The sequence below is a fragment of the Pelophylax lessonae genome, assembly GCF_965119305.1.
Source record: "Pelophylax lessonae genome assembly, chromosome: 1".
Classification (NCBI taxonomy): Eukaryota; Metazoa; Chordata; class Amphibia; order Anura; family Ranidae; genus Pelophylax; species Pelophylax lessonae.
This window is the reverse complement of record NC_138768.1, coordinates 515,364,998-515,379,216: the sequence shown is the minus strand read 5'-3', so window position 1 is coordinate 515,379,216 and position 14,219 is coordinate 515,364,998. Positions and strand designations below refer to the sequence as shown.

Below are 14,219 nucleotides of genomic sequence, written 5' to 3'. Positions count from 1 at the left end.
TTCCACTTCTCTTCCTTCAAAATCTTCTGGGTTGCTTTTGTAGTGTGTTTTGGATTATTGTCCATCTGTACTGTGAAAAGCCATCCAATCAACTTTGCTGCATTTGGCTGACAGCATCTCTAAACATTGCAGAATTCATCCGGCGTCTTCTGTCACATTATTAAACAGCAATGACCCAGTACCACTGGAATTTATGTATGTCCATGCCATCACACTGCCCCCACCATGTTTTACAGATGACGTTGTGTGCTTTGGATCATGAGCTGTTCCAAGTCTTATCCTCATTTTTTTCTTCCGGTCATTCTGGTCTTAGTTAATCCTAGTTTCATGCATTCAAAGAATGCTTTTCCACAACTGGTCTGGCATTTTTAGATGTTTTTAGGGAAAGTTTAATCTGCATTTTCTATTCTTCAAGCTTATGAATTGTTTGCACCTCGTGGTGAATCCTCTGTAAATGCTCTCCTGAAGTCTTCTCTTGATTGCAGACTTTGACAATGATACGCACATCTCCTGAAGAGTGTAATTCGCTTGTCTGGATGTTGTGAATGGGTTTTTCTTTACCATAGAGAGGATCCTGCAATTATCCACCACTGTTGGAAGTCCAGGGCTTTTTATGTTGCTGAGCTCACCAGTGCATCATTCTTTCCACCGAAACGGTGGATTTGGCCTCTCCTAATGTTGCTGCTATCTTTCTGATGTATTTGTTTCGTTTTTGATGCCTTACCATGGCCTGTTTCGGTTGCATGGATAGCTACTTTAAACGCATGATGTAGGTTCACAGCAATAGATTCCAAATGCAAATACCACACTTATGCCCTGTACACACGTGCAGATTATCTGAAGACTTTTGTCTGCAGACTTACCAAAACCATATAATATGAGGTCAAACCTAAACACTTTCAATTTGTATGCAATCCGGCAGGCCCTTGCACTACATAGAAGACAAAAGTCTTCAGATAATCTGCATGTGTGTACGGGGCATTAGAATCAACTCCAGACCTTTTACCTGCTTAATTGATGAAGAAAAGCTGAAGGAGTAGCCCACACCTGGCCATGAAAAAGGTTTTGATTAATTTGTCCAATTACTTTTGGTCCCTTTCAAAAAGGGGGTGGCTATGCTTAAGAGCTGTAATTCCTAAACCCTTCTTCTGATTTGGATGTACAGTGCCTTGCAAAAAGTATTCACCCCTCTTGGCATTTTTAGTGTTTTCTTGCCTCACAACCAGGAATTAACATGGATCGTTTAAGGATTTGCATAATTTAATTTACAGAGAAGAACATGCCCACAACTTTGAAGATTTTTTTATTGTTAAGCAAACATCAAATAGGACAAAATAACAGAAAAAGTCAATGTGCATAACTATTCACCCCCTTAAAATCAATACTTTGTAGAGCCACCTTTTGCGGCAATCACGGCTCCAAGTCGCTTTGGATAAGTCTCTATGAGCTTGCCACAGAGATTTTTGCCCATTCCTCCTTGCAAAACTGCTCCAGCTCCTTCAAGTTGGATGGTTTGTGCTTGTGAACAGCAATCTAAAGCCCCGTACACACGATCAGATTATCGAACGATCTGTCGTCCGTTTTTTGTGGCATGCTAGTCTGATGTGCTAAGTGAAGAGGTTATTTTCATACGAATTTTCCCGTACTACAGAATTCTACTTCAGAAGTGATGTCATGTGCTGGATTGTTTTGTATGTGTTCTTTCGTCTCCGAGCATGCCTAGTCTTGCTTAAGATTTTTTTCTGTCGAAAACTATACTATGAGACAAAAATCGGACGGTGTGTTGACGGACGATAAAAATTTTATAGGATTTTTTCGGCCGAAAAGTTGGAGTCAGCTGTCGAAAGCACCATACTAACAATCCGAAAATCGGCAGATCGGTCGAAATTTCCCTTCTGATTTTCTTATCGTGTGTACGGGCCTTTAGTGTGACCACAGATTTTCTATTGGATTGAGGTCTGGGCTTTCACTAGGCCATTCCAACACATTTACATGTTTCCCATTAAACCACTCAAGTGTTGCTTTAGCAGTGCTGGAAGGTGAACCTCCATCCTACACTCAAATCACGCACAGAGTGATACAGGTTTTGCGAAAGAATATCCCTGTATTTAGCACCATCCATCTTTCCATCAACTCGGACCAGTTTTCCAGTCCCGGCTGCTGAAAAACATCCCCACAGCATGCTGCTGCCACCACCATGTTTCACTGTGGGGATGGTGTTCTTTGGGTAATGTGTTGGGTTTGTGACAGACATAGCGTTTTCTCTGACAACTATAGCACCTGCTTTATTTTCCCGTAAGGGAATTATATTTGCATTTCATCTATTGTCTGTTTTAATATAGCGCTGGGTGAGTGGGGTTTACTAGCTATATTTGACCTACTCCCTTAGATGGCCGAAAAGTTCAATTTTAGTCTCATCAGACCAGAGCTCCTTCCTCCATACATTTTGGGAGTCTCCCACATGCCTTTTCACAAACTCAGAACATGTCATTTTTTTTTTTTTTTGCTGACAGTAATGGCTTGCTTCTGGCCACTCGGCCATAAAGCCCAAGTCTATGGAGCGTACGGCTTATTGTCCCCCTATGTACAGATACTCCAGTCTCTGCTGTGGAACTCTGCAGTTCCTCCAGGGTTACCTTAGGTCTTTGTGCTGTGTCTCCGATTAATGCCCTCCTTGCCCGGTCTGTGAGTTTTGGTGGGCGGCCGTCTCTTAGCAGGTTTGCTGTTGGGCCATGTTCTTTGCATTTGGTTATGATATATTTGATGGTGCTCCTGGGGATCATCAAAGTTTTGGATTTTTTTTTTTTTTTTTTTTTTAGAACCGAACTCTGACTTGTACTTCTCAACAACATTGTCCCTTAGTCTTCATGGCAGTGTTTGGTTAGTGGTGCCTCTTGCTTAGGTGTTGCAGCCTCTGGGGCCTTTCAAAAAAAGGTGTGTATATGTAATGACAGACCATGTGACACTTAGATTGCACACAGGTGGACATCATTTCACCAATTATGTGACTTCTGAAGGTAATTGGTTGTACCAGAGCTTTTTATGGGCTTCATAACAAAGGGGGTGAATACTTATGAACATGCCAATTTTCTGTTTTCTATTTCTAAAAAAAGGTTTATGTATATATTTTTCTCATTTCACTTCACCAACTTAAGACTATTGTGTTCTAATCCATCACATAAAATTCATTTTAACAAAACATTGAACTTAAAGCTGTAATGCAACAAAATAGGTAAAAAGTCAAGGGGGTGAATACTTCTGCAAGGCACTGTACATACCCTAAAATTAAACCTGAGAGTATGCACTATCAGCCATATCCATTATAAAACTATAGCTTGAATATGTTTTGGTAAATACTTGAAAAAAAAAAAAAAAATTGTGCCTGTGTCCAAATATATATGGACCTAACTGTATCCAATTCAGGGTGTTTGTATGCATCACAACTGCTTTACTTCCCAACAGCGAATTCAAAACTCTCTCTCCCTGCTATAGGATGTCAGTTATGTAACAAAGCAGTGTCAGAGTAATCATATAAACCCAACTCAAAATAGAGGGGCGGGTACTGCGTCTGTCAATGAGCTTAAGAGAAAAGAATTTTACGGTAAGTCAAAAATCCAGTTCTCTCTGTCGCTCACTGACAGACGCAGATTCCATATCTTGATATCCGTAGGGACGTCCCAAAGCAGTGCCATAAATGAGGGTTGGGGTAACATAAAAAACCCAATCCAGAAGGCCAAAACAGAGCCAACCAGAAGAACAGAGGACTCATCAAAACAAGAAGATGAGACCCACCTGAAAAAAACAGAACCCCCGAGGTAAACCAAAAAGTCCCCTCAAACAGCAGCCAGCAAAACCTTGCGGCCAAAAGGAGGCATCCGCCGATGCCAGCACATAAACCTTATAAAATTTAGTAAAGGTATGAACAGACGACCAGGTAGCCGCCTTGCAAACCTGAAGCACCGACGCCTGATGGTGGAAAGCCCAGGAAGCACTAAGAGCCCGAGTAGAGTGCGCCTTAACAGGGAACGGAGGAACCCGACCCTTAATAGAATAATCCTGCACCACCGTCTGCCTGATCCATCTGGAGATAGTCGCGGCAGACGCAGGCAACCATTTTCTGGGGTCATCCGTGATCACAAGTGCAGCAGGGTCCATGGTACACCAGGGGAACCCATCAGCAAATTATGACAAAAAAATTTTTTTTTTTTGGGGAAAATGTCTCCCAGCGCTACAGCGCCCCCCAGTGGCCAGGCAGCCTGCCTAGAGACGCCCACAGAGAGAGAATAGAGACCCCCAAAAGGCTCACCCCCCAATGCACCAGGCGTGTAGAGGACCGCTCAGCAGCGCTGTCCGCATGGAAAGAAAGGCCTGTGGAGCGATGTGCCCGGGTCTAGGGAGGGGCTCCACCCCCTCACACGCCTCCAGGAACTCCCACTGCAGCCCAGCTCTGAAGAAAAAACGAGCTGGGTGTACCAAGATGGCTGCCATCAACTACACGAGGAGGCTACAAGAAAATGGTGGCCCCGCGTGCTGCGGCGGGCAGGGGGGCCCCCACCAACACTAACAGAAGATCGATCGGCAGGTAGGCCCTGGGGAGCCAGGGAGGAAGCCCCCCCCCCCCCACACAACAGCCATCGGCACCGTCGGGACCCCCCACCCCCTTAGCGGCCTGCACGAACAGCCAGCCACCCCACACCCCCCCCGACACAGGTGGGGGGTGCACAGGGGAACAGAGGGGAACCCAGGTAATTGGGGGGGTCCGACCGTCCCAGGGAGGGGCCCACGTCCACCCCAGAGTCAGCCATGAGGAAAAGGGGGGAAACATTTACTCACCATACCGGAGCAGAACGGGCGCCACTCCAGACAAAACCCCTCGCCGCTCAGTAGGGGGGGGGGGGGTGTCGGCCAAAAGGGACGCTGCGACTCGGTCACCGACCGGTCGTATGCGACTCGGCGGGACGTTCAACCCGCGGGCAAGTCCCCGTCCAGTGGGACTATGTCGCGGCCGACCCAGTGCGGAGCTAGGACCTGCACGCACTCGTAGGCTGGCTGGGGTGACCACTGGATCTCAGCATCCAGCCCGTTGCCCAGATCCGGCATAATTGCTTGTAGATCTCACAGGAACAATTTGGAGGAAAAAAGCTAGCTAAAAAAGGATTTATGTAAAAAAACTTGCCAGGACCAGAGATCCCAGCAAGGAACTTAGGTCCTTACTTCTGACTAGGCAGAAAAAAACTGACATCCTATAGCAGGGAGAGAGAGGGTATACCTCCTGGGAATGCCCATAGGTGTAGCCAGAACTTTTTTTCTGCCTAGTGTCCTACTCCTGTAGGGGGCAGTAATACCCTACAAATATCAAGATATGGAATCTGCGTCTGTCAATGAGCGACAGAGAAATAATATTTAGCACTTTACTTCAATAAAAGCTAAAAAAAAGTAAGCAAAAGGTTGGACTAAACTACCTGTGTATTAAATTGGTCAGAGGTTCAATAAGCTTCTTTCCCAGTCGTGGTTCCAAGGGAGTAAGGGCACCAAACTAAAAGAAGAAAAAAAAAAGAGTGGAAGAAAATACAAGATTTAAAATATATCTAAGCACAAGAGCACCATTTCTATATATCCTATATTACCAAAAGTATTGGAACGCCTGCCTATACACGCACATGAACTTTAAAGGCATCCCAGGCCGTAGGGTTCAATATTGAGTTGCCCCACCCTTTGCAGCTATAACAGATTCAACTCTTCTGGGAAGGCTGTCCACAAGGTTTAGGAGTGTGTCTATGGGAATGTTTTGACAATTCTTGATCCCTAAGTTCCAGTGAAGGGAACTCTTAATGCTTCAGCATACCAAGAAATTTTTGGAACAATTTATGCTCCCAACTTTGTGGGAAGAGTTTGGCGTTGGCCCTTCCTGTTCCAACATGACTGCGCAGCACTGCACAAAGCAAAGTCCATAAAGACATGAATGAGCAAGTTTGGGGTGTAGGATTTGACTGGCCTGTAGAGTCCTGACCTCAACCCGATAGACCACCTTTGGGATGAATTAGAGTAAGACTGCAAGCCAGGCCAGTCTCGTCCACATCAGTGCATGACCTCACAAATGCGCTTCTGGAAGAATGGTCAAACATTCCCATAGACACACTCCTAAACCTTGTGCCAATCCTTAAGAAATCACAGACTTCGCTGTCCTAGGGTGAAAACAATCATGCACTGTAATGTGTCTATCAAGACAAAAAGACTGTTAGGCCTTTAGAATACCTCTCTCTTGGGGTAGGACACAGAGGTGAACTGGGTAAGCCTAAGATATTGCTGCAGAGCCCACAGGAAGTTACCGACTAGATTTTGGGGAGGAACAAAGAGGTATTTCCGCCTTTATCAAACTAATATAACAAACGCATTTTAATGCCATATTCAACCTCTTCTTGACCGGAAGGATTTGCCCCCTTAATGACCAGGCCATTTTTTGTGATTCGGCACTGCGTTATTTTAACGGACAATTGCGCGGTCGTGAGACGTTGTACCCAAATAAAATAGGTGTCCTTTTTTTCCCCACAAATAGAGCTTTCTTTTGGTGGTATTTGATCACCTGTGCGATTTTTGTTTTTTTGCGCTATAAAGCAAAAAAGCGACAATCCAGAAGAAAATGTATAATTTTTCACATTCTGCTATATAGCATTTCCCAAAAAAAAAAAATTAAAAATCAAACAAACATTTTTCAGCCTTTTAGGCCAATTTGAATTCTGATACATAATTTTGTTAAAAAAAAAAATGCAATAAGCGTATTTTGTTTGGTTTGCACAAAAGTTATCGCGTCAACAAACTAGGGGAAATATTTTGACTTTTTATTTTTTTACTAGTAATGGCGGTGATCTGCGATTTATAGTGGGACTGCGACAATGAGGTGGACAAATCGGACCACTAACTGACATTTTTTACACTTTTGGGGGGGACCAGTGACATTACTACAGTAATCAGTGCTAAAAGTATGCACGGTTACTGTAATAATGACACTGGCGGGGAAGGGGTTAACACAGTGGTGATCAAAGGGTTAAGTGTGAGCCTAGGGGAGTGTTTACTAACTGTTGGGGGAGGGACTTGTGAAATGACCACAGAGACCTGTGTTCCTATATAGAAGGATAAAAGGCACTCTGTGATCATTCCAGAGAGAGCAACAGTCTGCTGTGTTTACAACAGCTGACCGGTGTTCTCTCTCAGCGGGGAGCGATCATGGGTGCCCGACAGCAATCCCCGCTGCCTAGTGGGGGCGGGAACGCACTGGCGGCGCGCGCACACTCACCCCCAGCACTGCTACCGCGAACCGACGTACCCATACATCGATTCGCGCAGTATATATACGGAGGGCGGTCAGCAAGCGGTTAACAGGCCAAAAAAAAGGAAGCAAATAAGGATAACTTAATTGCTAGGACTGGCATACACTTAAAGATAACTTTAAGTATGGAAGACTTTTTAGCAAATCATTTGGACTACAGTGCCACTGAAATGTTTATGTAATTGCACTAGAAATAAAATGGAAAGGGAAACTAAACCATAATAGCCAAAATAATGGGAGTATACGCTGTGCCCACTGAAGGCATGTTTTCTCGGATAAAACAAATGCACAAAGGCACCATTATGTTAGCTTAACTTAAAAGGCAAGTCTATGTGTCAAAAGGGTGCCCCCCAAACATGTTAGTAATGCACCCACCAAGCACTCCCCAGATGTCAGTACCTAAAGGGTGTAGTAGTGAGTTCAGTCAGAGTCGGTATTGCCAAATTTGTACAGGGAACTGCGCATGCAGTTCACTGTACGGACAAAGGGCAGGCAGGCAAGTAACTTTAATGCTGAAGAGACAAAGCATGTCTTACCTGTATTAAAAAAAAATCTTGCCTGTCCAACTATTTTTATTTCCCAGCATAAAATTCCACTTTAAAGTGCAAGTTCACCTTTACAGAAAATCTGTGAGGTGAACTTACACTGTACCCCCTCCCCATCCCCCCAGGTCCCGCTGTACCAGTGCCCCGCAATACCCCACTGTCAGGCACCGTGACACAGCTTCACTGGTGCGGGGATTTGAAATCTCCTCGGCCTAATCTCCTATTTGTACAATTCTAGTGTAAGTTCAAAAGGGTTATAATTTGCCCCAACTTATGCTGGACAATTTGATTTGCACCACAAATGTAAGAAAAATGTTAAAATAAGACATGTTAAACAATCATTGCATTTATTAACCAAAACAGAATATTTATTAGAACAGAATACTTTACATGTTTATAGCACATTAATGATCTTTTCTATCCACTTACATTTATCTTGTTACCAAAGCTGTTTTCACAGGATTCGTATAAAGTATGAAATACCTTGGCAAGGTCTAGTGTTGAACATGCACCAAGGAAAAACTGTTTTCTCGGTAACCAAAGAAAGAGATTACATTCAAATATACTGCACTTTGCAACATACATGCAATGCAAACTCTTGCTGGCCACACACACTGCAATTTCCACTACTTTCAACCAGTTTAGGAAAGCAAAACAAGTCCAGACAAACCACATATTCTAAGACAGTGTTTCTCAACTCCGGTCCTCAGGGCCCACTAACAGGCCAGATTTTAAGTATTACCCTCGGGAGATGCAGACTAGAATACTGCAATCACTGAGCAGCAAATTATATCACTCGTGATGTATTTCAGTTCTCTTGCAAACCTGGCCTGTTAGTGGGCCCGAGGACCAGAGATGAGGAAAAACTGTTCTAAGCGCATCAACACAAAGAGGTGTGCAAAGTTGGTTTCAACATTAACCACTTTCCTACCAGGGCTATATATTGTTTTTTTGCAACTAGTCACATGCATTGCTCAAGGGTGATTTCGGCCCATTGTTCCACACTAGCAGTCTTCAAATCTTGAAGGTTCCGTGGGCCTCTTCTATGAACTCTGATCTTTAGTTTTTTCCATTAGTTTTCTATTGGATTCAAGTCAGGTGATTGGCTGCGCCATTCTAGCAGCTTTTATTTTTATTTATTTTTTTTAAACCAAATTGAGAGTTTCCTTGGCCTTGTGTTTGAGATCATTGTCTTGCTGAAATGTCCACCCTTGTTTCATCTTCATCATCCTGGTAGATTGCAGTAGATAGTTATTAATGTTTTGGTACATTTTTCCATTCATCCTTCCTTAAGTCCCGGTTCACACATATGCAATGCGGGAACCCTGCAAATCTACTGCGGCTTCCCGCATCGCATTCCTAGCGCAGGCAGTCACACTGCCATATGCGAATAGCTGGGGGTGTCAATTAAAAAATGAACGACACCCCCAAATCAGTTCACATATTGCAGTGCGAACTGACATTCGGACATGAATCGGTTTGCGTAAGTGTGAACCACAATGCGATCCAATTCTGGTGCGGACCCAAGAAAGGGTCCTGTGCGTGTTTGTGCAGAATCAGATGCAAAATCAGCCATACTATTTGTATGGCTAAATTTGGATTGCACAGACATCGCATGTGATTTTCAGAGCATTGCATCTGCCATCGCACTAATGTGAACCGAGCCTTATGAATATGAAGTTTGCCAGTACCGTACGCTGAAAAATAGCCCCACACCATGATGTTCTCCCCTCCAAACTTCACTGCTGGTATGGTGTTTTTGGGGTGATTTGCAGTACCATTTGACCTCCAAACCTGGTGTGTATTATGGCATCCAAATTTAGATTTTGGTCTCATCTGACCAGACTATAATCCCCCTGTATTTCACAGGCTTGTCTAAGGCCCTTTCACACGAACGGACCGATCTGGTCCGCCTGTCCATTTTTCAGGCAGAGCCGATCAGGCCATCGCATTGTCCTCTATGGGGAGGTAGATGTCCGCTGACACTCACCTGGCATCTGATCCAACAAAATCCGCTGAAAACAGATGTATGACGATCCCCATCTGTCCAGCGGGTCGTTTCCATCTGACCACCCCATAGAGAAGAGTGGGCTTAGTCCTTGTCCACTTTGCATAGCGGAGCAGACAAGAACTGGTCATCCGCCTGCTCAGCGGGGACCAGCAAAGAGATCCTCTTATGAGCAGCCAGACTCTCCTCAGATGGATCAGCCCAGTGTGAAAGGGGCCTAAATGTTGTGCAGCAAACTTTAAACGGGTTTCAACATGCTTTTACTTCAGCAGTGGGGTCTTGCATGGTTAGAGGGCATACAGGCCATAGCGGTTGAGTGCATTACTTATTGTTTTCTTTGAAACAATTGTACCTGCCAATTCCAGGTCTTTCTTAAGGTCTGCACACGTTGTCCTTGGCTCTTGGACAACTCTTCTGAAAATAATTTTCACTCCCTTGTCGGAAATCTTGTGAGGAGCACCTGGTCATGGCCGGTTTATGGTGAAATTATGTTCTTTCAAGTTGACCCCGTCTATACAGTCTCTTTATAAAACAAATTATTCCACCTGGTTTCCCAAATTGCTACAGGAGGTGGAGGTGTGGTTGTTTTGGAGTCACTTATCCAGGATGAGTAGAATTGCAGCTCTTAAAATGGTTTCGTTACCCAGAATTTTATATTATTTCTGTACTTTACCTGTGCCAGTCCCCACTGCCGATCTACGGTGGTTCCAGAATCAACTTTTACATTTTATTTTGCACTCTCGGAGCCATAGACTATGGCGGCGTACACTTTATAGGGCTTGAGAGGTCATTGGCTTGGAGGGTTCCTGATATTAGGATATATTACCATGTGGCCCAGATCACGCAGCTATCTCAAATATATGCTAAATCATACAAAACTGACTGGGTGGCGCTGAAGGCTCAGGCCTGTGTACCCCAGCCTATTGACCTTTTGATGTGGATTTCAGTTAGGCACCAGCGGGCGATTCTCTGCCCTACACTATTCACACTCATTGCGTTTCTGGGACACACTGTTTAAATCTGTGCCACTTAGGTCCCTCCAAGCCCCTGTCGCACCTGTTTTTTCCTAACCCGGCAATTCCAACTGGCCTACGATTCTGGGAGTTCCAATGGTGGTTTGACAAGGGCCTGTATCGTATTGGACACTTTCTAAATCACAGAGGATTGCGTCCTGCTTCCTTTTTAGTCCAACAGCTTGAGATGCTTCTGAGGCTTACCGCTTACAGCAAATATTACATTTTCCTAGGTCTGTTTGCAGACTCACGCCTGACTTAACAACTCACACAGCCTTGGAAAACTTTTTGTTAACTCCACTTGTAAACTGCCCTACATGCTGGCCTGGGAAAAGGTTTTAAGGTTGAAATTTCAGAGGAAGAATGGAGAGACTGGTCTATGCGGATGTATAAGAGCATCATGAACATCTAATGGCAGGCAGGTTTTAAGGTGGTTTCTCATTGATACCTGGTGCCCGAGCACTTGCACCGACTGTATGCCAATTCTTTGGCCCTTTGTTTTCGAGGTTGAGGGCAGGTGGGTTCAATGTTCCACATTTAGCGGTCATGTGGTAAGGTTCGGCAATTCTGGATCAGAGCCCATATCTTACCTGAACTGAATCTGTGGATGGGGTTACCCTGACATTTGCTCTAATTTATGTAAAGCGGAGTTCCACCCAAAAGTGGAACTTCCGCTCATTTGCTTCCTCCCCGCCTCCGGTGCAACATTTGGCACCTTTCAGGGGGGAGGGGAGAATGGGTACCTGTTTTTGACATCCCTCTGAAGTTTGGCCCCCTCCTCCTTCCCCCCCCCCCCGCCGAGCCAATTCGAATGTGCAGCGCACTTCGCGCATTCGCAGTAGGGGCCCATCTGTGAAGCCGCAAGGCTTCACTGCCGGGTTCCCTGACCGGCAATGGCAGCATCCCACAGCCGATGGAAACATCTGCGGTGCCGACATCGCTGTACTCCAAGACAGGTAAGTGTCCTAATTTACAAAAAGTCAGCGGCTACAGTATGTGTAGCTGCTGACTTTTAATTTTATTGGGGGGGCGGAACTCCACTTTAAGGTTACTGGTGGCCAAATTTGCAATCGGCAAAACTTGTGGTTGAGCTGGTGGTAATGAAGCTTAAGCCTACCCTCGATAATGATTAATTAAAAATTGGTCAGCACACTTCCTGGCACTGCTGACCGGTTTAAAGAGGTTGTAAACCGAAATTTTTTTTTTTCCTTTTCATCTTGAAAGAGAAAGACATAATAAGCTAGTTTGCACCGCAAAAAACTTACCTTAGAACGAGCCCCCGCCGTGCCGCTCGCTTACCTCTATGGCGGGCGACATGTCCAGTCGCCCGTCTTCCGGGATCGCGGCATCCGGCCATCTGATTGGCCGGAGCCGCGGTGACGTCACTCCCGCGCACGAGCGGCCGTTCCTTCAGAGCGCATGCGCCAGTGACGTTACTGGGTGCATGTAAGGTAAATATCTACTAAACAGTACATGTTTAGGAGATATTTACAGTGTTAAGGCTTACCTATAGGTACAACTTGCAGAGGAGGGTTTACTTCCTCTTTAAAGGGTCTGGAACCCTTGGATTCAATATCTTCAGACTTCTGAATAGGAGGTACTCTGATGGTAGCCAGGGGTGCAGACGGAGTGGAGATCCGGATTTCTTCTATGTTTTCTCTATTTTTTTCTTCTTTCTTTTTTTTTTTTACTTGTATTCCTTCATCTCCCCCCCCCCCCCTTCTTTCTGGCTTTATTTGCCCTTTCCATCTATTCCTTGTGGACAGTTGAATTCGGGAGGGCTCCCTGTCCCCGTTTCTCCTCTTAAGCAATGTGCTTTACAATTATTGTGTGGTTGGGAAGCCATGTTTTGTGTTTGTTTGAATTCGCTATTCTCTCCCTGCCCCAACAGGCAAGGCGAGAGAAGGAGGGGGTCTCTCTGTGGGATGCTCGATTCTCCTCCCACTGCTTAGCCTATAATTTCACTTGCAAATCGGGATCTCTCCCCCCCTTTTCAATTGTTTAACGTTAATACAAATTCCTACTGGTGAACTTGTGACTGTCAGTAAGCATTCCCACAGTTAACTTTTGTTGTGATCTCCAAGTTAACACTCAGTCGCAATTTTGCACTTTGTTAACATTTGGTTGATTCAAGCAAGGCTAATTTGTAGGCCATATTTTTGAATGTCTACCATTCTAACATTTGCAAAACACCTTTAAAAAATACTATTAAAACAAGATATGGTGTTCTTTCACTTCCAGATTATGGCTCCAACAGTGCTCAGTGGAACATTCAGAAGTTTAGAAATCCTTCTGTAATCAATGCCATCAGTATGTTTTCTAACAATAAGGTTGTGAAGGTCTTGAAAGCGCTCTTTACTTTTACCCATCATGATATGTTTCTTGTATGACACATTGGTAATGTGACACCTTTTTATAGGCCATCAGTTGGGATGGCGTAGGTCCTCGGGCCTGCCCTGTAAGTCTTGGGAGGGGGTGGATATGGCCTTTTGGCTTAGTTCGCCCTCTCCCATGGGGTCTCCCTTCGGGGGAGCCCTACCTAGTACTCGGGGTGGGCTGTTTCGGCAGTCCCCCTGAAGAATGGGGTCTGCCCGGCTTCGGCTGGGTGGACCTAAGTGAGTACCTCAGTCCCTGTCAGGAGCTTCGCGCCCCGGGGGATCAGGGTCAGGGCCCTTCCTCTTCGGAGGAGGGCCATGTGTGTACGCCTTGTGCACTTTTTTGTGTGTTCACGTTTGCGTGTGTGCACTTTTTTATGCACCGGGTGTAAGTCTTTTGAGTGTGTTTCACACACCACGGGCTTTAAAAAAAAAAAAAAAAAAAAAAAAAATCAGTTGAGATTGAATCAGCCGATATTAATTTTCACTGACACTGCTTTCTAGTTCCTTATTTTAGTTGGTGTCTTGGCTTTCCATGCCTTTTTGCTCCTCCCTTTCCTTGTGTTCAATACTTTTTCCCTGTATTATTCCATTTTATTACACAACTTAATTTCTGAACTTATTTGTTTTGCTTTATTTGTATATATAGAATGCATGGGTTGTTACGGACATGTGCTAAAAATTTCATGTCAATAGCACCTTTAGAAATATATTTAGCTAGAAAAATGGTGATGTGTTCGCTACTTATTTTTACCCGCTGTAGTTGCAGGAAAACACACTAAAATGTATTTTAAAGAGTAACTTCAATCTTGTTTAAAAAAAAAAAAAAAAAAAAAAAAAAAAAGTCCCTCTATTGCAGATTCTTATCTTTTGTTTTTTCAACTAAATGGCTGTTTGTCTGTGCCCATGCGCAACCTGAATATGTTTGGTAGTGACTTTTCATTGATCAGC

The 14,219-nt window shown here is 44.5% G+C and overlaps 1 protein-coding gene across 2 annotated transcripts in view; it reads right to left on the bottom strand.

Moving 5' to 3' along the window:
* The window catches only part of AP3D1 (adaptor related protein complex 3 subunit delta 1), a 317,903-nt gene that overhangs the window by 244,344 nt on the left and 59,340 nt on the right, over positions 1 to 14,219 (bottom strand). For both annotated transcript variants that reach the window (XM_082247309.1, XM_082247310.1), the window contains exon 8: positions 5,463 to 5,536. In XM_082247309.1, the coding sequence (XP_082103435.1) occupies positions 5,463 to 5,536 (74 nt within the window). The remainder of the gene's footprint in view (positions 1 to 5,462; positions 5,537 to 14,219) is intronic.